Source organism: Solea solea, chromosome 17, assembly GCF_958295425.1.
Source record: "Solea solea chromosome 17, fSolSol10.1, whole genome shotgun sequence".
NCBI classification, from domain to species: domain Eukaryota; kingdom Metazoa; phylum Chordata; class Actinopteri; order Pleuronectiformes; family Soleidae; genus Solea; species Solea solea.
Genome location: NC_081150.1, coordinates 19,901,698 through 19,918,282, shown reverse-complemented (window position 1 = coordinate 19,918,282; position 16,585 = coordinate 19,901,698). Strand labels below are relative to the sequence as shown.

Below are 16,585 nucleotides of genomic sequence, written 5' to 3'. Positions count from 1 at the left end.
TGAACAGAAACTCAACATGTGGCACACAACAGAAGAGAGAGAAGCAACTTGTTACGCTAGCAAAACCACCGTACGTGAATCTACGTGAAAGAGTTTAAACAAGTAGCGGGTGAAAGTATGAACCAATTTTACAAAACGAGTGCTTGTTCAGTTAATCATAACAGTAGATAATCGCAGAGAGAGCGGGAGAGACACACAGCTTAACAGGAGTGGAAGAACAGGAAGTGACACAATACTTTACCGCCTACGTTAGTAGATAGATGCACTCAACATCTATTTTGATTTGAATTGACATTTCGGATTTGCAGTTTCTTTCTCCTACGATAATTCACCAACATATTACATTACATGTCATTTAGCAGACATTTTATTCAAAACAATTTACAATGGAATTGAGTACAATCAATTTCAATCAGCAGTTTTCAAATAAATGACGCTCCATAACATTCTGTGACCATCCACGTCATTGGTATATGGCGTCTTCTCACCTGTGAGTTCTTATGTGGTTCTTCAAATTTTTTTTAAGCACAAAGCTTTTCTCACAAATATTACAACTATGAGGCTTCTCGCCTGTGTGAATTCGTTTGTGTTTAGTCAAATCTGAACATTGTCGAAAGCCCTTTCCACATGTTTCACAAGAATATGGCTTCTCACCTGTGTGAGTTCTCGTGTGGATCTTCAAATTTATTTTGCGGGCAAAGCCTTTCTCACAGATATGACAAACATGGGGCTTCTCACCTGAGTGAATTATTTTGTGTCTTGTCAAATTTTCAGAGTGCTGAAAACACATTCCACATGTTTCACAAGAAAAAGGCCTATCCCATGTGTGAGATCTCATGTGATTAATCAAGACATATTTATACCTAAAGCATTTCTTACAAATGTTGCACACATGGGAATTCTCACCTATGTGAATTGTTTTGTGACCTCTCAAATGCGTCGATTGTCGAAAACACTTTCCACAAGTTTCACAACAATATGGCTTCTCACCTGTGTGAGTTCTCATGTGGGTCCTCAGGTTGTTTTTGCGTGCAAAGCGTTTCTTACAAATGTCGCACATATGGGGCTTTTCATCTGTAATATTTGTCCGCTCTTGACTCTCAGCTATGGTAATCAACGTAAAGGTACCCGCTTCCTGCTTCACTTCAAGCTGCTCCTGACTGGTGCAGATTTCCTCCTCTTCCAGTTTAATCTGTATAGACTGTGGTTCCTCTTGGTCAAGACTGGAGTTCCTTTCCTGGTTAAAGAGCCACTGCTCAGTGAGAACCTCCTCCTCCTGAAGAACATCTTTCAGTGGAAGTTCTGCAGGCACAGAGATGGACACAAGGAATGGGTTACAACACTCTTAATGGCTAAATGATTGAACTAAAGTTAACTTTCCTTCAGTATATTTCAGATTGTTCTTCAAGTTTCAAGTACCTTTATTATCCCCTAGAGGCAATTAGTTTCACAGCCAGTAGAAACAAGCGTGTGTGATAAGACAACAAAAACATCAGATCACAGTGGGTCATTAAAAGTCGAATCACTGCAGGGACAAATTCATCTTTTAGAAATGACTGAGTCGTCAGCAAACTGGCTGCGACAATGATGAATAAAAGGGGTGAAAGTACACAACCCTGAAGAGAACTGGTAAAGGAGAGGAGGACATGAGAGAAAACCCCACTGACCCTCGACCACTGAGACCATTCAGTTAGAAAGTCCATCAGCCAAACTATGAGGCCAGAGTCATTTCTCAGTTATAAATGGGGTACAATGAAAAGGAGATGATAAATCAATTTAAAAAAAACATAATTTACAAAAATGTTTTTGTACTGTGAGGAGTCAGTTTAAAGTTAAGTTACTAATTACATCCAAGTATAAATGTCAGGTTTTTTAATGTTGTCTGGCAGGAAAGACAATTTGACTAATTAAATTTGACAATTTAATTTTCATTTGTCAAGCGCCAAATCACATTATTTCAAGGCTTTTTACAAAGTAAGGCACGAATCTTCCACAACCAGGCTATATATGCAGCTGGGTGGGGTGAAAGGAAAACTGGGGGACATAGAGCGGGAAAGCGGGAAATGAGAGAGACCAGGAGCATCTAGAACAAACTGGAGGGTTTGGACAGACTTAACCGTTTTTCAGCATCATGTAAGGACAAAATGTTTCTTATTTTTAAAATGTTCTGGGAGGTGGAAGAAAGCTGTTCTGGAAATTAGTTTTATGCACGGGTCAAATGACTTCAAGGTTCCTCACAGTGGGACTGGAAGCCATAACACACAAGTAAACCTTTTCATTAAGTTTGAAATGAGTATTTTAATACTTCAAGTTATGTGTTTACATAGAGCAATACATATGGGGGTTTTCACCTGTGATATTTCTCCTGTGGACTGTTTGGTCTTGACTCTCAGCTACAGCAGAGAGGAGCTGGTGGTCAGTGTCTGATTCTGGTTCCATGTGATCACTTTCTTCATTATCAGGAGTCAACATAAAGGTATCAGCCTCCTCCTTTAATTCAAGATGCTCCTGCCTGGGGCAGATTTCCTCCTCTTCCTCTTTAATCTGTAGAGACTCCAGACTGGAGTTCCTCTCCTGGTTACAGAAGTTCTGCTCATTATAGACATGCTGCTGTGGAAGCTCTGGAGGAACAAGGAACAGATTACACAACTGTGATTAAAGTTTTTATGATGCAATTCTAAAGCTTACTTTTATGTCTATTCTGTTTTGTTTGTTTTTCATAAGGGCCAAAGGGGTTAGCATTCCTGCCTTTGCAGTAAGAACACCCAGGTTTGTGACACGTTCTGAACATGGTCCTTTCTGCATGGAGTTTGCATTTTCTCCCTGTGTGTTTTTCCGGGTTCTAGTTTCCTCCCATGGTCCAAAAACAAAAAACAAATTCTACACTAAATTGACGTAGGTGTGAGTGAGAGTTTTTGGTTATTTGTCGTCATGTGATCTTCAGTATTTTATTGTTTTGTTGTCTTTTTTAGGTCTTAAGTTTCGATGTATGTTAGTCATCTCTGATGTACAGCACTGTTCTAGATGTTGTTGCATTTAAAGTGCTTTATAAATAACATTGGTTTGGACTGGACTGTACACCGGTGAGGTGTGCAAAAAGTTTAATGACACTACAATACTTCTGTAGTATATTGGTGAGTTATTGAATATTTTTTAATTAGACGGTCAGAGTGCTGTCAGAGGAAGAGACATCCGACACAGAAATCAAGCCGAACAGTAGATCAGTTAAAACTACTTCATGATCCTAAAAACGTGGGTTAATCTCCAGCAATTACCAGGGAAATGTTTAAAATCTTAATATTTAACAGGGGAGTCTGGTGTATTTAACGACAACACTGGTGATCACGATCGGCATCACAAACCCTTCCGCCTGCCGCTGTATTTCAGGGACTGTGTCAGATGGAGTCTGTGCTCCGGTCATGGGGGAAGTACTCTACAAATACAAACAACAAGCAACTGCTGTACAAGCCACTAGTCACTCATTTGTGTGTTTGTGTGTTTGGTGTGTGCAAAACAAAATCACTGCACTTCCATGCAGCCGTGCAGTGATGACTCCACCCACATTGAGTCAGTAGTTTTTTTTTGTAGTGGAGATGCAACTAAACCGTGCTGTGCCAAGGCAAGGCGAGCCCATAGTGGAAAGGGGCCAATAGAGGTCATTTGTTGCCCTCATGGATGTATTAGGTTCTGAATGGCCAAAGAGAGACCTGTGTATCTGTGCTCAATGGCTCTTCCTCTACTAGTACCCGGATGTCTGTCACAGTAAATTGAAATTGAATTGTGAGAACTATTAAAAATCATTTTTTTAATGCAATTATTCAAGTTTAGCCTAATCAATGCAAATACAAATTATTCTAATTCAGTTTCTGGTGGCACATATTTCAGCCCATAGTCCCTGCGCTCCGGTCTGACTGACGACTGCTCGGAGAGATCGGTGTAGTTCTCCAGCTTGTTTTTTTTTAATAAAATTTAGATTGTAGCTTGTTGTCTACGTGACTGTGATTCAAAAAGACTTCTCGCTTGTGTTCCAACCACGGCTCACTTCAACGGTTCAACGGTTATCGGCATTTACGTAACATTAGAGCTAGAATCTTCTAACTTAATTTACGACACATACGTCCCACGTGAATCACATTGGCGTGTTAGTATTGATTAATAAGATCACTGTGGTTGTACAGACCTATCCGCTGTGACCTCACTCGAGGTTTACTAACGATCTCCAACAGTTTTCGCTGACGGTCCACCTCTTCCTCGTACTCGACGATTATATTCTCTACGTGTGTGAATATTTCTTCAGCGGCAGCAGTTAGTCGCTCGCTAATCAACTCTCTCAAATGACGAAGCGAAGACATCGCTGCTTCGTTAAAATTTTTTATATATTTACCCGCGACACATTTTTATTTTTTTTAAACGCCGTAATGTCTTTCTATTTTCGTAGCAACAGCCCGAATGAACCAAGTAGGTCCAGCTGCAGACCCGCAGACCACTCAACGAAACGCCCCTTTACTCAACGAAACGCCCCTTCAAACTACATGACACTCTGATTGGCTCTCAAGAGACTGCGTCTGAAACGTGATGACGTTTACTAACGTGATAACGTCTTCTTTTATTGAAACTTTATTTACACACGCGTATCTCATAGACACTTGTTGACAATAGACTTTTATCCCGGTGTGCGACAGGAATAGAGAAGAATAAATACTCGTGTTGACTTTTATGAACACAGAAATGTACTTTCTGTGAAATTTGTGAATGATTAATGTCACTTTGTAAAGTATGAAATGTTATAGCCAAACTGCTGAAATATATAAATGCCGATTGGAAAAGTTCTTTGAACATCACGTTTACACAATATTTCGGGTTCTCTCTTCATACTCGGTCAACGTAAACTTCATCACGTTCCAGACGCAGTCTCTTGAGACCCAATCAGAGTGCCGTGTAGTGTGAGGGGGTGTTTCGTTGAGTGTGAGGGGGTGTTTCGTTGAGTAAAGGGGCGTTTCGTTGAGTAAAGGGGCGTTTCGTTGAGTAAAGGGGCGTTTCGTTGAGTGGTCTGCGGGTCTGCAGCTAGACCCTTCTCGAATGAACAGCGATAGCTCGACGCGCTATTTCCGTTTCCTGTTCTTTGAGTTTGAAGAAGCCAAACTACCGCCACCTCGTGGTGTGGAAGATGGAACTGCAGCACAACAGGAAAAAAGCAACAAATACCTATTATGTCATATTATATTAGCAGTATTTATTTATTTTCAGTAAATCAGATTTCATATTTTCCATGATGACTTGTTATTCGTTCAACTTAATTTCCCTGTAAAACAAAGGAAATTACACATTTTTTAAAACTATAGCAAACAAATTGAGCCAGTGAAATCCAGAATAAATACTTTGACAGGATGACAATAATAATCCATGTGTAAAAAAAATTTAATTCTTGGCCCCAACACACTATGTATTTGTTGTGAAAAAAATCTGTATTTTGATGTCTGATGCGTATGGAGCCACAGACATGAAATGGGGGGGAAAAACTCTAAATTGTGGCCACGAAATAGGTTTAATGTCTGTCCATCCATCCATCCATCTTCTACCACTTTATCCTCCACATGAGGGTCACAGGGGGCGCTGTGCCAATCTCAGCTGACATAGATTGCCAGTCCATCACAGGGCCACATATACGTATAGAGACAAACAACCAATCACTCTCACACCTAAGGTCTAGTTTACTTAATCCCCACGTTGCATGTTTTTGGACTGTGCAAGGAAAAAGGCTGCAGTTGACTCTCTCTTCACTCAGCAGTTCCTGTGTGGTTTGTTCACGAAACTTCGCAAATAAAAGCTCTCCCACATATAATGGAAACAAAAAACACTTCTCTGCTTGTATGTGATGTGTTCTAACTTGTTGTCAAACAAGTAAACCTTTCCATTCAAGTTTGAAATGGGTACGTAAATGCTGTTTAAATAGTGTCACGTCACCAAATTACTTTCAGCAGGTGCTGCAGTGGTATATGGCTTCTCAGCTGTGTCGAGTTCTCATGTGGTTCACCAAAGAAGATTTATGCACAAAACGTTTCTCACAAATGTTACACATGTGGGGCTTCTCACCTGTGTGAGTTCTCATGTGGTACACAAAAGAAGGTCGATGCACAAAACATTTCTCACAAATGTCACACATATGGGAAGCCCCACCCGTGTGAGTTCTCATGTGGTACATCAAAGAAGACTTATGCACAAAACATTTCTCACAAATGTCACAAATATGGGGCCTCCCACCTGTGTGAGTTTTCATGTGGCACTTCAAGCTATGTGTATACGTAAAGCATTTCTTACAAATGTCGCAAATATGGGGCTTCTCACCTGTGTGAATTCTTACGTGTCTTATCAAGGAATTTTTCCACCTAAAGCTCTTCTTACAAAAGTTGCACATATGGTGGTTTTCACCTGTAATATTTCTCATGTGGACTGTCTGATCTTGACTCTCAGCTACAGCAGAGAGGAGCTGGTGGTCAGTGTCTGGTTCTATGTGATCACTTTCTTGATCATCAGGAATCAACATGAAGTTATTGGCCTCCTTTAGTTCAAGCTGCTCCTGCTCCTGACTGGTGCAGATTTCCTCCTCTTCCTCTTTAATCTGTAGAGACTCTGGTTCCTCCTGGTCCAGACTGGAGTTCCACTCCTGGTCACAGAGCTGCTGCTCATTATAGACATGCTGCCGTGGAAGCTCTGGAGGAACAAGAGCAACAAGGAACAGGTTACACAACTGTGATTAAAGTTTTTATGATACAATTCTAAAGCTTACTTTTCTGTCTATTGTAATTGTTCTGTTTTGTTTGCGTTTTATTAGGGCCAAAAGGGTTAGCACTCTTGCCTTTGCAGCAAGAACACCCAGGTTTGTGACCCATTCTGAACATGGTCCTTTCTGCATGGAGTTTGCATTTTTGCCCTGTGTGTGCATGAGTTTGTTCATAAAACTCTGAATAAATTCTCTCCCACATATAATGGAAACACAAAACACTGCTCTGCTTGTATGTATGTGATGTGTTACGTAAATACATCAAGCTATGTGTTTACATAGAGCAATACATGTGGGGCTTTTCACCTGTGATATTTCTCATGTGGACTATCTGATCTCGACTCTCAGCTACAGGAGAGAGGAGCTGGTGGTCAGTGTCTGGTTCTGGTTCCATGTGATCACTTTCTTCATTATCAGGAGTCAACATAAAGGTATCAGCCTCCTCCTTTAATTCAAGCTTCTCCTGCCTGGTGCAGATTTCCTCTTCCTCTTTAATCTGTAGAGACTCCAGACTGGAGTTCCTCTCCTGGTTACAGAAGTTCTGCTCATTATAGACATGCTGCTGTGGAAGCTCTGGAGGAACAAGGAACAGATTACACAACTGTGATTAAAGTTTTTATGATGCAATTCTAAAGCTTAATTTTATGTCTATTCTGTTTTGTTTGTTTTTCATTAGGGCCAAAGGGGTTAGCACTCCTGCCTTTGCAGTAAGAACACCCAGGTTTGTGACACGTTCTGAACATGGTCCTTTCTGCATGGAGTTCACATTTTCTCCCCGTGTGTGCGTCAGTTTTCTCCGGGTCTTGTTTCGTCCCACAGTCCAAAACATACAGATTTGGGGATTAGGCAAATTCTACACTAAATTGATGTCAGTGTGAGAGTTTTTGGTTATTTGTCGCTATGTGATCTACAGTATTTTATTATTTTGTTTTTAGGTCTTATGTTTCTATATATGTCATTTATCTCCGATGTACAGCTTCTTGTTAGAGCAGTTGTTGTTTTTAAAGTGTTTTATAAATAAAGTTGGTTTGGACTGGAATGTACAGTACACCAGTGAGATGTGCAGAAAGTTAAATGACACTACTATTATTTCTAATAGTAATAATTATTTCTGTAGTATATTCTACAGGGCACAACAATTGAGGAGTCTGTTATTTCATTTTTTATATATACATATATGTATCTATATCTATATATATATATATATATATATATATATATATATATACACATATATATATACATACATACATACATACATATATATATATATATATATATACACATATATATATACATACATACATACATACATATATATATATATATATATATATACACATATATATATACATACATACATACATATATATATATATATATATATACACATATATATATACATACATACATACATACATATATATATATATATATACACATATATATATACATACATACATACATATATATATATATATATATATATATATATATATATATATATATATATATATATATAAAGTGCAACAGCCGAAAGAAGATATCTATCTATCTATCTATATATATATATATATATATATATACATATACATATATATACCTTCTTTCGGCTGTTGCACTTTGTAGACGGTCCTTCCGCTCCGGTCTGACTGACGGCTGCTCGGAGAGATCGGTGTAAATACCCCAGCTTCTTGTCTCGTTGTCTGGATCAAACTTAAATTGTAGCTTGTTGTCTACATCACTGTGATTCCAAAACACGTCTCGCTAGTGTTTCAACTATGGTTCAATTCCAAGGTTATTGATCGCGACATTTAGAATCTGTGAAAACCGTTATTTTTTTACGACACATACGTCCCACACGAGTCACATTCACGTGTTGCTATTGATTAATAAGATCACTGTGGTTGTACAGACCTATCCGCTGTAACCTCACTTGAGGTTTACTAAGGATCTCCAACAGTTTTCGCTGACGATCCACCTCTTCATCGTACTCAACGATTATATTCTCTACGTGTGTGAATATTTCTTCAGCGGCAGCAGTTAGTCGCTCGCTAATCAACTCTCTCAAACGACGAAGCGAAGACATCGCTGCTTCGTTAAAAAAATTGAATATTTAACCGCGACACGTTAAAAAAAAACACAGTTTTTTTCGTAGCAACAGACCGAGCGAACAGCGCTAGCTCGAGGCGCTGTTTCCGTTTCCTGTTCTTTGAGTTTTAAGTGGCCAAGCTGCCGCCACCTCGTGGTGTGGAAGATGGAACTGCAGCACAACAGGAAAAAAGGGAACAAATGCCTATTGTTATATTCCAAGATTACACGGGATTAGAGTAGTGTGGGCCTTTTAGACAAAAAGTGTAACAATAAGTTCCTGAGACAATTCTTATGTAATACCATGTACCCTTATATTGCAAGAAGCACATTTACTCTCAAAGACTAGAATAAATCTGAAATTTCAGCTATCAGAACAACATTTTTGAAGTTTCCCATTCCCCCAAAATAGAAGGAAGTCTACTTCAAAACTCTAAATGACATTTATCCTTTGAATAACTTAATTAGAAAGAGATTTAATCTTGAGGGAGAAAATTGTTACTTATCTGAACAAATATAGAAACAACAAAGCATTTATTTTATGATTGTAAAGCAGTTCAAACTGTATGGAAATCTCTATATGATTTGCTGTCCTATAAATCCATAAACATTTATGTTGTTAGAAAGTGTTTGGTGGTGTGGAGGTTCATTATCTTTGTATAATGATATATTGGTGAGAAAGATGTGTAAGCTTGTTTGTCAATAAAAAAACAAAAACACTGCTTTGTCCTCCACCGGAGGGTCACAGGGTTATACCATGGACAGTTCGACCAGTCCATCGCAGGGCCACACACGGGGAGAACATGCAAACTCCATGCAGAAAGACTCTTTTTCCAACTGGGGCTCAAACCCTGGTCTTCTTGCTGCAAAGGCAAGAGTGCTAATCATGTGGCCTTTATTATATTATATTATATTAGCAGTATTTAATTATAAATTTATTTGTAATAAATCAGATTCACCTAAGGTCCAATTGACCTAATCCCCATGTTGCATATTTTTGGAATGTGCAAGGAAACCGGAGAACCTGGAAAAAACCGCCACACACACAGGGGAGAAATTGGTATAATGTGTGCACGAAATTAATAATATAAACATTGTCATGAATTACTGGGAGAGCTGCACAAGTAAAGCATGGACAGAGATAGTGTGATTGAGTTTTTTTTTTTGGGGTGAGTTCCAAAGATATTCTCAAAAGTCTGGCATTGCAAGGAATCATTATTAGCGAGAGGCATTTAAATAGAATATTAAGAGCCAGGTTACTTTACAGGTAGCAACGTCGAGAGAAGAGTTAAAAAAAAGAGTGAACTTTACAACAAAACGCTCACAGAAGAAAATTAAGTTCAAATGAGATAAAACACAGATGGTGACAAAGGGAGAGGAACATAACAAGACTTGCTTGTACAGACCTATCCGCTGTAACTTCACATTAATCATTTACATTAAAACACATTCACAGGAGGAAAAGTATTTGAACCAATAAATTCAAATTTACAATACACCGCCATTCATTGTACACATCCATCCATCAATCTTCTAGCGCTTTATGAATATAGTTTCTGGTTCTGTTTATGTTTGGATTTGTTGATTCACCTAAAATTGTCTTTCCATCTTAAATGTTGTCACGTCACCAAATTACTTTCAGCAGGTGCTGCAGTGGTACTGTATATGGCTTCTCAGCTGTGTCGAGTTCTCATGTGTCTCATCAAGGTATCACTACGTGCAAAGCGTTTCTTACAAACGTTGCAAATATGGGACTTATCACTTGTGTGAGTTCTTATGTGACTTGTCAAATGCGCTAATTGTCGAAAACGCTTTCCACAAGATTCACAAGAAAATGGCCTCTCTCCCGTGTGAGTTCTCATGTGTTTTGTCAATTTATCGTTACGCGTGAAGCATTTCTTACAAATTTTGCACATATGGGGCTTGTCACCTGTGTGAGTTCGCATGTGGTACATCAAAGAAGATTTTTGCACAAAACATTTCTCACAAATGTCACAAATATGGGGCCTCCCACCTGTGTGAGTTTTCATGTGGCAGCTATGTGTATATGTAAAGCATTTCTTACAAAAGTTGCACATATGGGGGTTTCCACCTGTGATATTTTTCCTGTGGACTGTCTGGTCTTGACTCTCAGCTACAGGAGAGAGGAGCTGGTGGTCAGGGTCTGGTTCTGGTTCCATGTGATCACTTTCTTCATTATCAGGAGTCAACATAAAGGTATCAGCCTCCTCCTTTAATTCAAGCTGCTCCTGCTCCTGACTCATGCAGATTTCCTCCTCTTCCTCTTTAATCTGTAGAGACTCTGGTTCCTCTTGGTCCAGACTGGAGTTCCTTTCCTGGTTACAGAGCTGCTGATCAGTGAGAACCTCCTCCTCCTCCTGAAGAACATCTTTCAATGGAAGTTCTGCAGACAAAGAGATGGACACAAGGAACGGGTTACAACGCTCTTAATGGCTAAATGATTGAACTAAAGTTAATTTTCCTTCAGTATAGTTCAGATTGTTCTTCAAGTTTCAAGTACCTTTATTATCCCCTAGGGGCAATTACTTTCACAGCCAGTAGAAACAAGCGTGTGTGATAAGACAACAAAAACATCAGATCACAGTGGGTCATTAAAAGTCCAATCACTGCAGGGAGAAAGTCATCTTTTAGAAATGACCTCATCACACAAATGAACTACAATGAATGCAAAAATGGTTTTAAAAATCTCTGGAGTCAGTTTGATATATCTAAGTTAACAATTGCATCCAAGTATAAATGTCAGGTTTTTAATGTTGTTTGGCGAGAAAGACAATTTGACGCAATTTAATTTTTATTTTGAACAGACTTACCAGTTTTTCAGCACCATAAGGAGGGACAAAATGTTTCCTATTTTCAAAATGTTCTGGGAGGTGAAAGAAGGCTGTTCTGGAAATTAGTTTTATATCAAATGACTTCAAGGTTCCTCACAGTGGAACAGGAAGCCATGGTGATGTCATCTAAATTGACAATGTGGTCAGAAAGTTTTTCTCTAAAGTGTTTTATAACAAGTCTCTGCAATAGAACGTTATGATCAATGCAACACTAAGCTCTAACAGGACAAATATAGAGACTAGACCATTATCTGAGGACAAGAGTAGGTCGTTGATCACTTTAACTAGGTTTATTAAGACAGTGTCACACATCCAATATGAGCCCACATTCATCTGTGAAAGACCATTCTAGTTTCACAAACCTAGCAGCTGTAACTTTACTTCGGGTTTCCAAAAAACCTCTAACGTCTCATCGCTGATCCACCTCTTCCTCGTGCTCGCCAGTAGTTCTTCAGTGTGAAGTTTTTGCCTCAATGGTTCCTTAAACCACCTTTTCCTACAGGCTGCGGCTGCGGTTGATTCACTCTTCACTCAGCAGTTCCTGTGTGGTTTGTTCTCGAAACTCCATAAACAAAAGCTCTCCCACATATAACGGAAACAAAAAACACTTCTCTCTAACTAACTGACGATCATTTGAGTCTGTTTTCATGAGGTGTCACACGAGTAAACCTTTTCATTAAATTTGAAGTGGGTATGCTATTTAAATGTTGTCACGTCACCAAATTACTTTCAGCAGGTGCTGCAGTGGTATATGGCTTCTCAGCCGTGTGAGTTCTCATGTGGTACACCAAAGAAGATTTATGCACAAAACGTTTCTCACAGATGTTGCACAAATGGGGCTTCTCACCTGTGTGAGTTCTCATGTGGTACACAAAAGAAGGTCTATGCGCAAAACATTTCTTACAAATGTCACAAATATGGGGCTTCCTACCTGTGTGTGTTGTCATGTGGTACATCAAAGAAGATTTATGCACAAAACATTTCTTACAAATGTCACACATATGGGGCTTCTCACCTGTGTGAGTTCTCATGTGGTACACCAAAGAAGATTTATGCACAAAACATTTCTTACAAATGTCACACATATGGGGCTTCTCACCTGTGTGAATTCGGATGTGTCTTATCAAGGAATATTTCCACCTAAAGCTCTTCTCACAAAAGCTGCACATATGGGGCTTTTCACCTGTAATATTTCTCATGTGGACTGTCTGATCTTGACTCTCAGCTACAGGAGAGAGGAGCTGGTGGTCAGTGTCTGGTTCCATGTGATCACCTTCTTCATTATCAGGAGACAACATAAAGGTATCAGCCTCCTCCTTTAGTTCAAACTGCTCCTGACTGGTGCAGATTTCCCCTTCGTCCTCTTTAATCTGTAGAGAGTCTGGTTCCTCCAGGTCCAGACTGGAGTTCCACTCCTCGTTCCAGAGCTGCTGCTCAGTGAGAACCTCCTCCTCATTATAGACATGCTGCTGTGGAGGCTCTGGAGGAGGAACAAGGAACAGGTTACACAACTGTGATTAAAGATTTATGATGCTTTCTGTCTATTGTAATTGTTTTGTTTGTTTTTCATTAGGGCCAAAGGGGTTAGCACTCTTACCTTTGCAGAAAGAACCCCCAGGTTTGTGACCTGTTCTGAACAAGGTCCTTTCTGCATAGAGTTTGCATTTTCTCCTAGTTCTACAGTTCCCTCCAACGGTCCAGTAACATGCAGATTTGGGGATTAGGCAAATTCGATACTCTGAATTGACAGAAGTGTGAGTGTGAGATTTTATCGTTGTTTGCCTCTATGTGACCATGTGATGGGTAGTGGGTGCCCTGCGATTGGCACCCAAGAGTGGAGGATAGTGTGAAGTGCTGTTGGTCGTGAACGAGAGCTGTGTGCTGCTCTCCGTCTTCGACTTATTCTTATTCTCTCGGGGCTCCGGCCGTAGTGTTAACCCTAGGTTTATCTTGGCTTCGCTAGATTTGTGTTAACGTTGATTTACTTACGTAGAAATAAATAGTTTAAGTATACAAATATCTCTGTTTCTTTTCTTCCTTGAAACGCCCGGTTTAATATTTAATTGTTGCTCGCCTTTTCCCCTGGATGCCACAAGTGGGGGCGTAACACGTATTATCCATCAATTACAATTTTGGACACGTTATGAAATGAGACATTTCAAGTGCACATTGTTTTCCAAGGAGACAGAGACCCGGGGCCTTAAAAAGTCAAGATCCCAAACAGAAAGTAAATCAGGTTCATGAGTAATGAGTAAATGAAGCAGTGTTAGAATAAATGTTATTATTTTATTAGGTGGTGTAAAAAAACAGACGATAAACAGACGATAAATGATAAAGGACAATCGCCATATTAAGGACAAAACAAAAAATGGGTTGATAAAACGTAAATAACACAGATACTGTGACGTTTTGAGTTTTTGCCTCAATGGTTTTTTAAACCACCTTTTCCTACAAAGGCTGCATTTGATTCTCTGTTTATTCAACAGTTCCTGTGTGGTTTGTTCATAAAACTCAAATAAATTCTTTCCCAAATATAATGGAAACATAAAACATTACTCTGCTTGTATGTGATGTGTTCACGAATGACAACTGATGATCATTGCAGTCTGTTTTCACAGAGGTGTCACACAAGTAGACCTTTTCATTAAGTTTGAAATGGGTGCGTAAATACTTCAAGCTATGGGGCTTTTCACCTGTGATATTTCTCAAGGTATCAGCCTCCTCCTTTATTTCAAGATGCTCCTGCTCCTGACTGCTGCAGATTTCCTTCGGGGCCTCTTTAATCTGTAGAGACTCTGGTTCCTCCTGGTCCAGACTGGAGTTCCACTCCTGGTTACAGAGCTGCTGCTCATTCTCGACGTGCTGCTGTGGAAGCTCTGGAGGAACAAGAGGAACAAGAGGAACAAGAGGTACAGATTACACAACTGTGATTAAGGTGTTTATGATGCAATTCTAAAGCTTACATTTAATTCTATTCTGTTTTGTTTGTTTGTTTTTCATTAGGGCCAAAGGATTTAGCACTCCTGCCTTTTTAGGTCTTAAAGGGGACATATTAAACCCTATTTCCCCAATTAAAATAGTTCCCTGGTGTCCTAATGAACATGTCAGTGACATGCTTTGGTCAAAATAACATAAGGATGAAGCACCATAGCAGTTCAATAACCCTGCTAAACCCGCCCCTTTCAGAACGCTCGGTTTTGTGCATGGTCCCTTTACATGCAAATGAGACACAGGCAAACACACACACACTTCTTCCAGGGGGTTTCTGATTTGTCCTTTTTACTGCGCTCACTCAGCTCCTGTTCCCTCCGCTCCATTCCTCTCCCCCTCCCTCCTCTAGTTCTCTGACAATATCAACATGGCAGTGTGCGCGGAAAACAGCGAGAGTGGCGTCACAGGAAGAGATGTCCGACATAAGGATCAAGCCGAACAGTACCAAACTGTAAATCAGTTAAAAAGACTTTCACAGAGAGTGCCGTCACAGAAAGAGAACTCCGACACAAGGATACTTAGGGACAGCACCGCTGATCGCCAGCGGCGAGCTGCATAAACTGTCGCTGTATGTGACTGTATCAGACTGAGTCTGTGCTCCGGTCATGGAGGATGTACTGAACAAATATTTTTAATTAGGATGTGTCAGAATGGTCAGTTATGAGCTCTATTTGACCTTTTCTTAAAAAAAATTCGTGTTTTTGTACGTTGGTGAAATACGGTCTCTTCTTCCCTCGTCTGCACTCTCGCATTTTATAGGGACATGGTGGAGCTAAGGTGAAGCTCTCGAGGTAAACTTAGTGGTGGGGTGGTAACATTCGCGGTGAAATGCGAATGCTGCCGTCATAAGCGCAGGGAATTCAACATTGCGTGTTTTATCGCCTATACTTACACTAAGGGGGACCACGAAAAAAGTACTGAGTATTCTTATTCCACACTTTGGCGACTGGTAGGGCCTCCAGAGTCCCAAATATAAGTATTGAAATTGTTAAAAAGTTGATTTTGCATAATATGTCCCCTTTAAGTTTTTATCTCTAATGTACAGCACTTTGTTCCAGGTGTTGCATTTAAAGTGCTTAATAAATAAAGTTGGTTTGGACTGGAATGTACAGTACACCATTGAGATGTGCAGAAAGTTTAATGACACTACAATTACTGAGGTGAGTTATCGAATATTTTAAAGGAAAATCTTTTTTCGGCTGTTGCACTTTGTAGACGGTCCCTACGCTCCGGTCTGGCTGACAACTGCTCGGAGAGATTGATGTAAATTCTCCAGCTTTTTCTTTTTATCAAACTTTACGACACATGCGTCCCACGTGAGTCACATTCGCGTGTTGGTAATGATTAATAAGATCACTGTGGTTGTACAGACCTATCCGCTGTAACCTGACTCGAGGTTTACTAACGATCTCCAACAGTTTTCGCTGACGATCCACCTCTTCCTCGTATTCGACGATTAAATTCTCTACGTGTGTGAATATTTCTTCAGCGGCAGCAGTTAGTCGCTCGCTAATCAACTCTCTCAAACGACGAAGCGAAGGCATCGCTGCTTATTTAAAAACAGTCAGTATTTAACCGCGACACATTAATAAAAACACACCGTAATGTCTTTCTATTTTCGTAGCAACAAACTGAGCTAACAGCGCTAGCTCGATGCGCTATTTCCGTTTCCTGTTCTTTGAGTTTTAAGTGGCCAAACCACTGCCACCTCGTGGTGTGGAAGATGGAACTGCAGCACAACAGGAAAAAAAGGGAACAAATACCTATTATGTCATATTATATTAGCAGTATTTATTTATTTATAATAAATCAGATTTCCTATTTTTTACATTACTTCTATGACTAAATTCATGTATCTGTACTGTATCTC

General features: G+C 39.7%; 2 protein-coding genes across 6 annotated transcripts in view; both read right to left on the bottom strand.

Moving 5' to 3' along the window:
- Window positions 1–16,585, bottom strand: part of LOC131443541 (oocyte zinc finger protein XlCOF6.1-like) — a 71,102-nt gene that overhangs the window by 42,286 nt on the left and 12,231 nt on the right. The window lies entirely within an intron of this gene.
- On the bottom strand, window positions 352–16,505 carry LOC131443538 (zinc finger protein 189-like). 5 transcript variants are annotated; one of them, XM_058613208.1, is made up of 8 exons: window positions 16,088–16,503; window positions 14,418–14,600; window positions 12,824–13,204; window positions 10,965–11,276; window positions 7,088–7,354; window positions 6,346–6,711; window positions 2,352–2,621; window positions 352–1,302 (listed from the first exon to the last, which is right to left on the bottom strand). In XM_058613208.1, the coding sequence occupies exons 1-8, from the start codon at window positions 16,257–16,259 to the stop codon at window positions 485–487; spliced, it is 2,769 nt and encodes a 922-aa protein (XP_058469191.1). In that variant the 5' UTR covers window positions 16,260–16,503; the 3' UTR covers window positions 352–484. The 5 variants fall into 5 exon arrangements, with proteins under 5 accessions (XP_058469191.1, XP_058469192.1, XP_058469193.1 ...); XM_058613209.1 differs by having other exon boundaries at window positions 6,430–6,711; XM_058613210.1 differs by having other exon boundaries at window positions 12,908–13,204.